Source organism: Peromyscus eremicus, chromosome 5 (assembly GCF_949786415.1).
Source record: "Peromyscus eremicus chromosome 5, PerEre_H2_v1, whole genome shotgun sequence".
Taxonomy (NCBI): Eukaryota; Metazoa; Chordata; class Mammalia; order Rodentia; family Cricetidae; genus Peromyscus; species Peromyscus eremicus.
This window is the reverse complement of record NC_081420.1, coordinates 5,502,610-5,511,066: the sequence shown is the minus strand read 5'-3', so window position 1 is coordinate 5,511,066 and position 8,457 is coordinate 5,502,610. Positions and strand designations below refer to the sequence as shown.

Below are 8,457 nucleotides of genomic sequence, written 5' to 3'. Positions count from 1 at the left end.
AAAAAACCCCTTCAAGTTCTAGAAGGATGGTTTGGGGTCAAAGCATATATTGATTGCTCTTCCAGTGGACTAGAATTTAACTCCTAACTACTTATAACTCCAACTTCAGGGGATCTGACACTTGACCTCCTTGGTTACCTGTGCTCATGTGCGTATAGTCAAGACACTTAAAATTAAAAAAAAAAAAGTGAAGATTACAAAGCCTTCTATTTCATGGATATAATGTAGTTTTTTTCTAGATAACATTCAAAACCCCTGTAATATAAAAACATAAACATTAAGATAAATGTTCTGACATCTTTTCTCTTTTTCCTCTTGCCTTTCCTTTCCCCCTCCTTTCGTAAATCCTAGAGTTTGAACCCAGGGCTCTAGAGCTAAACCTTGTTCTTGCCTATATTTCTGATTGTTATGTTGGTTTTTTTGTTTTGTTTTCTGTTTGTTTGCTTTTGGAGACAAGGCTTCTGTCTGTCCCTGGCTGTTCTGGAACTTGAACTCAAAGATCCACTTGCTTCTGCCTCTTGAATACTGGGAGCTACCATGCCTGGCTTCTTTTAATATTGGTTCTGGAAAGTTTATATCCCACACACAGGTTATAAACTTAATGTCCAATTTAAGAGACATCTTTTCCAGAGTTGTTTTTCTTCTGTACTGAGGGGTTCTTGAGACTCTGATGCTGTTATTTGTCTCTCAGCAGATGGGAAATTGTGCTGTCCTAGCTAACCTTTCCTTCAGAGCTGTTATCTGCTGTGACTGTGGTGATACAATTCTACAAGAGTAGAGGTATGCCTAACCAAAAGCAAGTGGGGTCCCTGTTAGCATTTCAACATCTGTACTGTACTGGCCTGCTCTGCCCTGCCCTTAGGGTCCTGACAGGAGACATCCTCAGCTGTAGCCACTAAGAGCACCCCTGTGTGCATTTGCTAGTCTCCTTATAAAAGGTGGGGCCTTACCTCCTGTCTCTTTGTCTTCCTTGCTCTTGTCCCCAGGGACTGGTCTTTGCTCCCTTCTCTGCCCCTTTTCTCCCCTCCCCTCAATGGACCTCCCATGTGGGCCCTGTTGTATGGTTTGATTCTTTCTCCCACCATTTTTAAGGGCACTTGCCACCAAGCCTGAAACCATGGTTTTGACTCTGGAACCCACCCACCTGGTGGAAAGAGAACCAACTCCTGCAAGTTGTGCTCTAACTTCTGCATGGGTACCATGGTATATATGCTCTCCAGACACACACAAGTAGTGATAGTATGTTACCAGAGTTTCCTCTGAACTGCTCCATCACACTGCATTAATTTACTTTTTTTTTGGTTTTTTGGAGACAGGGTTTCTCTGTGTAGCTTTGCGCCTTTTCCTGGAACTCGCTTTGGAGACCAGGCTGGCCTCGAACTCACAGAGATCTGCCTGCCTCTGCCTCCCAAGTGCAGGGATTAAAGGCATGCGCCACCACCACCTGGTGCATTAATTTTCTTCTACCTTAATTTTCATAGTAGCCTGATGAGTTTAGTAATGAAATAAGAGAGTAACTTTCAACAGCTTGTTTCTGTTTATCTCACTCTATACTCCCCCTCATTTTCCACCCCCCCCCCACTCCCCAGACAGGGCTTCTCTGTGTAGCCCTGACTGTCCTGGAACTCACTCTGTAGACCAGGCTGGCCTCGACTCACAGAGATCCACCTGCCTCTGCCTCCCGAGTGCTGGGATTAAAGGCATGTGCTACCACCGCTTGGCTACACTCCCATTTTTAGCCTATATTATTTCCGTTTTACCTTGTTAAGAAGTCCCCAGAACCATGTGATCATACTCTTACATTCTGTGGCTTCATTTTAGAATCCTTACTGCTGCTGTTTTCCCTCAGGGTCATTTCTCTGCAGTAGAGGTTTTGAGTACTCCACTGGCCCCACTTGAAATCTTGTCATCAGAGCTCATGTTGTCCGGCAAAGTGGTAAGTTTTCTTATAGACATGTTAAACCTTAGATAAGTTCTACCTCTTAAGTATCTTCCTCTCTGGCAGGAACAGATATAGATATATGATTTGTCTTTAGTACTTTGTTATTGCATTATTATACTGAGAAAGACAGATTTAAGTATTCCTGACAGCACAGTTGAGAATATTTAGGCAAACAAGACTTCTCAATGTCAGCCCAGAGCTAGGTTACCAACCATAGTCATATAAATTTTAATAGAGTTAAAATATGAAGTTAATTATAGATATTAAAAAAACCTAGTGAACATTATTTGAGTAAAATTTAAATTAATAGAATCTGATTATTTGGAGAATCAAGATGGTGCTGCTGGCCACTGCAACCTAAACGTCAGGCTCCTCAGGCTTCAGGTTCTTGGCGGTGGCTGAGGCAGCTGTAGCTTTGGCCAGGGCCTTGATCTCTCCCAAGAGTGAGAGCTCTGGTGCCTCTGTAGCCTGGTGAGGCGAGGCCTGGCTGTGAGGAACAGCATGAGAGCAGTGCTAGCTCCTGGCAGCTACCATGACTGGGGTCATCCTGGATGCTGAAAAGCCCCCAGACAACATCAAAGCCCCATGAGGTAGGAAGTGAGTAAGTAGATGGTGAAGTGATGGGAGAGAAAGAAGTGAGCAAATAGGTGGTAGAGAAATAGAAGATGAGTGGTTTGTGTGCTGTGAAGTGAAGCTGAATAGGAGACTTGAAGGCGGTTTCTCTTCTTGCTCCGTGGAAAAGGTAAAATATACTGCCCATCAAGAGAGCCAGTAACAAACACAAGTACTAGTGGGCTCATGAGTCTTCCTTTGAGAAAGCCGACCTCTGTATGAGTGGCTGTGACTCCCAGAGCTGCATCCTAGCCCAGGCAGAAGAGCAGTATCTGCAGAATGGAGACCATATCTGGCTGGACATGTCCGGCTGTGTTTACTTCTCATCACTGGTTGTAGTGGTTCAACCATGAGACTGGGCAACTCTGTTGAATTATAGTTTTACCGTGCTGCGTCTAACTTTGGCCAGAGATTTATTTCCTTTGGAAGCTTTGGATTGGACAAACACTTGAAGACACCCAGAGGCCTCACCCACCGCCATGCAGAGTGGGCAGGAAGAAGACTAGAGACTCCACCCAAGTAGTGGCCCTGAAGCACAAGCCACTACTGTGTGCAAGTATGGGGTGGAGAGATGGGAGAGAAAGAAGCAGAACAGCTTGAGCATTATGAAGAGGCAGGTCTGGAGACATGAGGTTGGAGAGAAACAGCCCAATGTGAATAGCCTTTGATGAAGTCCTGGCCCATGCTGCTGCTGAGGGCCATGTCTGACTCCGTGGCCATATAGCAGCAGGGGTCTGTGTCAGTGTTCATGGCCCATGTCACCACCAAAGGCTGTTCGGATGTCCCTGGTCTGGTCTAAACTACTGCCTCAGACCACATTAACATCCACAGACTGCACAGAGTTGGCTCCACTCCTCACCATCTGCAGCACTTGGAGAGTGGGCCCTGAACCTTGCCTAGGCAACACAGTAGGGCTAGTCCTAGTGGTGAGGGTGAGGGTGATGCCCTCCCCCCTGTCGTCTCCTGCCCCTCACCTGGGCAACTCAGTAGAGCTGACCCAGTTGGTGGGGGTGGGGGAATTGGGAGTATGCATGTGGGGTGAGCTAGCACTGCTATTTGTCTGTCGCACAAGGGAGAGATGCCCCTCCCTTCACTCCTCGCCACCTATGACAGGTGGGAGAGCGTGCCCTGGAGTCATGAGAACAGGAGAGTGGGCCCTGCATCTCACCTAGACAACACAGTAGAGCTGGCACTGGTGGTATGGGTGCTGGTGTACCAGCCCGAAGGGCAGATCTGGCTCGCCCCTTGCCTGCATTGGGTAAGCTAGCTGGGGCAGTGCTGGAGAGCTTGCCTAGGTGGTGAGGATGCAGGCAAGCTGGCAGGCTGACCAACTAAGCTACCACCCAGGTCTAGATCCAGAGCTATGAGTTGGCCTGTCCCAGGGTCCACCCCATTTGTGGACTACTGGAGTACATGAAGGGGCTGGTCCTGCAGATCCAAAACTGCAGAATCTCCAAGATACAGGGCAGCAAAAAGAATATCTGAGAAGAGTCCCAAGTGAAGATCCAGTATCGATGATGTAGCAGAAGCCAAAGGCCTTGAACCGACCCATTGCCAAAGGCCAAAGGCCTTGAACCGACTCATTGCAATGAGCACTTGCAAGTAAAGATATATGGACTAAAGGGAGGAAAAAAGAATCTGATTATTATTTTGAGAAAATAGTAGATATAGTAATGACTGAGTATCTTTCAAGATCTGACACTTACACTTTATTATGCATATCAATTTTTCAACAGCCCTGTAAGACAGATGGTGATACTGATGAAAATACTGAGTTAGAAAAGTTAAAGTATTGGCATTAGGTCGTGTAGCCTGTATCTTGACGGAGCTAGCTCTTAAACATTTTGTTTTTCTCATTATACTATCTGAGTACTTCTAAAGTTTGAGTTTCAGCAGGGTAGAAAGTCAAGGATTTTTTTAATGCTGGAGAGAGAAAAGTGTAAAGGGTGTAGTAATTAGGCCTGTCTGTGTATTTGAGAGTTATAGGTGCTGTATTTAAGTATATTAAATCACTCTTTTTGTTTTCAAGTGGACATATATGCTCTTATTTAAAAGAAATGAGTGTAACTTTAAATGTATTGAATCTCTTTTTCAGGTGGATGTGTATGCTCTTATTTAAAGAAATGAGTGTATCAAGTGCTGTATTGAGAGTTGAAACTTGGCTTTTGGCAACATGGCATGTTAAAGTGCCTTTAATGTGGCTGGAAGCTTGTGTTAACTGGATCCAAGAAGAAAATAATAATGCTAATTTGAGCCAAGCACAAGTAAATAAACAAGTGTTGGAGCAATGGCTTCTTACTGACCTGAGAGACTTAGAACATCCTCTCTTACCTAATAACATTTTAGAAACTCCAAAGGGAGAACTGAATGGATTTTATGCTCTACAGGTCAATTCCTTGGTTGACGTAAGTCAGCCCGCATATTCCCAGATACAAAAGCTGAGAGGAAAGAATACAACCAATGATCTAGTTTCAGCTGAAACACAGATTACTCCAAAACCATGGGAAGCAAGGCCTTCACGGATGCTGATGCTGCAGCTCACTGATGGTGTCACACAAATTCAAGGGATGGAATATCAGTCTATTCCAGCTCTCCATAGTGGTCTTCCTCCAGGTACAAAAATTTTGGTTCACGGATGCATTTTGTTCCGTCTTGGTGTTCTCTTGTTGAAACCAGAAAATGTGAAGGTGTTAGGAGGTGAGGTAGATGGTCTTTCAGAAGAATATGCTCAAGAAAAAGTACTTGCAAGATTAATTGGTGAACTTGATCCTACAGTTTCAATCATACCAAATAATTCTGATCACATTTTGCCCAGAGTTCCGGGGGGGTTAGATCCTATTTTGGGACCTTCAGATGAAGAACTCTTGGCAAGTCTTTATGAAAGTGAAGAACCTGCAGCAGATAATGACACATCGGTGGAAGGAAGCTGTTTCGGCACAGGCAGTTCCTCAAATACTACTCCCACAAGTCAGCCTAGTTTTGAGCCAGGATGTGATATTTCTCCAAGGCAAAAGGAGAAGCCACCAAACCAATCTGTGCCTTTTACTGATGGAGAGTTTGATGACTTTTCACTGGAAGACGCCTTGCTTTTAGAAGAAACTGTCCAGAAAGAACAGATGGAAACAAAAGCATTGCAGCCACTAACTTTGAAGAAAAATACAGATAAATGTGTAGAGATATTTTCATATAAACCTAATACTCTGAACCACACTACTTTGATTCATAAACAAGGAAACGGCAATTACAATGAAAAAAAGTTATCTGAACAAATGATTGACGAAGACAAATTTTTTGGCTGTTCGTCTGCTAGAGACCATCATAAGAGACTCTTAGCCCATGATTTTACAAATGACAGCAAGACTTTGGAGGTAGATAACACAACAGAACCAAACATTGCCAGTTCAGATGAGCATTGCTTAAGTAATACAATGTTAAATAGAAAACTGGGAACCTGTCTATCAGAAAAGAGTTCAGAAATTTCTAATGAAAACGACTACCCTTTACAGGCTTGTTCTTCAAGATCATTTGAGAATAATATTGATCTTTATATTGGCATGGACTTAAATTCTCCACCCTTTATCTATTTGTCTGTTCTAATGGCCAGAAAGCCAAAGGAAGTTACTATTGTGAAAGTCAAAGCATTTATTGTCACTTTAACTGGAAATCTCTCAAGCTCTGGGGGCTGTTGGGGTGTAACTGCAAAGGTTTCTGATGGTACCGCATATCTAGATGTAGATTTTATAGATGAAATACTTACCAGTATGATAGGGTTTTCGGTACCAGAAATGAAACAATTAAAAAAGGACCCTCTTAAATATCAAAAATTCCTAAAAGGATTACAAAAATGTCAACGAGATCTGATAGATTTGTGTTGCCTGATGACTATTTCATTTAATCCTTCTTCATGTAAAGCCGTGGTACTTGAATTGCAGGATGTTGGTGTGGAGCACCTTGAGAACCTAAAGAAGCGGCTGAATAAATAATTTGCCAAAATACTATTGGAGTACACTTTACAACATGCAAATATTTGTAACCAAATTTGTTTATATTCTTATTTTTGGAATTCTGTAAAAGAAGAAAAAGCTTCAGAGCTTAAAAACGGGTGAGATGGTCAGTGGTTAAAGAGACTTTCTGCCAAGACTGAGGACCTGAGTTTGATCCCCAGGTCCCTTGGGACTGAAGGAGAGAAACAACTCCCAGATTCTGTTGTCTGTCTTCCACACATGCAGCATGGAGTACACACACACACACACACACACACACACACAGACATTTAAAAATAAAAGTGTTTAATCAAAATGTATGTGTAAGGGTATTTTTGTTTGGTTTGGTGATGCTGGGCCAGGGTCTTGTAATGCTATCATAAAGCAACATCTCTAGACCCTTGATTTTTTTTTTTCCCCTTCCTGGAAACAGGATCTCATATTCCCAGGCTGGCCTCTAGCTCTCTTGTATAGCTGAGAGTAACCTTGACCTTCTAGTCTCTGGTCTCCATCGCCGAAGTGCCAGAACTAGGGTTGTGTAGGTTTAGTTGGTGCATTGGCTTAAAACCAGGGTTGTGTTTTTTAGGCAAATACTCTACCAACTGAGCTACATCCCCAGTCCTGCTTGTTGAAGAACTTTGCTGACCCATTCTTGCTGAGAATATAAGATAATTGAATAAGAATTGTGAATTGAATGTAAGATAACTGATAAAGAATTGTGATGAGCTGACAAAAGGGCTTGGTGGTAAAGGTGTTTGCTGCTGAGCCTAATGACCTGATTCTGTTGCTGGTACTACATAGTGAAAGAGAACACTGTCTCCCACAAAATGTCCTCTGATTTCCACATGTGCCCCCACCACACACACACACACACACAAGTACACACAGTGAAATAAAACAATACGCCTTTAATCCCAGCACTTGGGAAGCAGAGGCAGGCGGATCTCTGTGAGTTCGAGGTCAGACTGCTACAGAGTGAGTTCCAGAAAAGGCTCAAAGCTACACCAAAAAACAAAACAAAAAAAAAATAAATAAAACATAAAGAAATGTGAGGATGTTCCCCAATGAGATACATTATTGAAAGTTAGAAATTATGAAAGTAATTTTGCCTCTAATATGTTGACTTTCCAAAAATTTGTGCTATTATTTAGGTGTCATTTTACGTTTATTTGCCTGTATAGGTCAGAGGACAACCTGTGAGAGTCACTTTTCTCTTACCATGCAGATTCTGGAAATAAAATAGTCATAGACTTGGCAGCAATCACCTTTTACCTGCTAAACCATGACTGGTCCCATGGTTTTTGAGATGGCGCCTCGCTATGTAGCCCAGGGTAGCCTAAAATTCATGAGGCATCTGACCTTTGAATTAGCTGTGCATATAAGTTACTTAATTTTATTGTGATTGTTAAAGAGACTGTTTTGGAGGTGAAGTTATTTTTATTAATCCTTTATCTTAAAATTATAAATAGGGTGCTGGTTAGATACTTAGTGGTTAAGAGCTGATTGCTACCCTTCTACAGAACCCAAATTTGGTCCCTAAGATGGCCTGCTGAGCTGCCAGTAACCCCCATCTCCAGGGGATTTGACACCTTCTGGCTTCCCCAGGTGTGGCTATGGGCACAGTGTATATACACATATACATAATTTTTAAAAATTGTTTTTGAGACAGTTTCTCTGTGTAGTCCTGGCTGTCCTAGAACTTGTTCTGTAGACCAGGCTGGCCTCAAAGGTGGAGATTCACCTGCCTCTAGTGAGTGCCACCATGTATGGTTTCATAATTCAGAAAAACAGCATGGTAATGAAGGTAAGAGGATCAAAAGTTGATCATTCTTGGCTGCATAGAGCCCTGCTTGGACTACATGAGACTTTGTCTCAAAAAAAAAAAAAGTTTGAATGAAAGGATGCAAAAATGTTTTTCAT

At 42.7% G+C, this 8,457-nt stretch overlaps 1 protein-coding gene across 1 annotated transcript; it reads left to right on the top strand.

Moving 5' to 3' along the window:
• On the top strand, positions 1 to 7,558 carry Rmi1 (RecQ mediated genome instability 1). Its single transcript, XM_059262795.1, has 3 exons — positions 1 to 780; positions 1,850 to 1,936; positions 4,650 to 7,558. Exon 3 carries the CDS (start codon positions 4,654 to 4,656, stop codon positions 6,535 to 6,537), a length of 1,884 nt encoding a protein of 627 aa, XP_059118778.1. The 5' UTR covers positions 1 to 780; positions 1,850 to 1,936; positions 4,650 to 4,653; the 3' UTR covers positions 6,538 to 7,558.
• Positions 7,559 to 8,457: the final 899 nt, after the last annotated feature.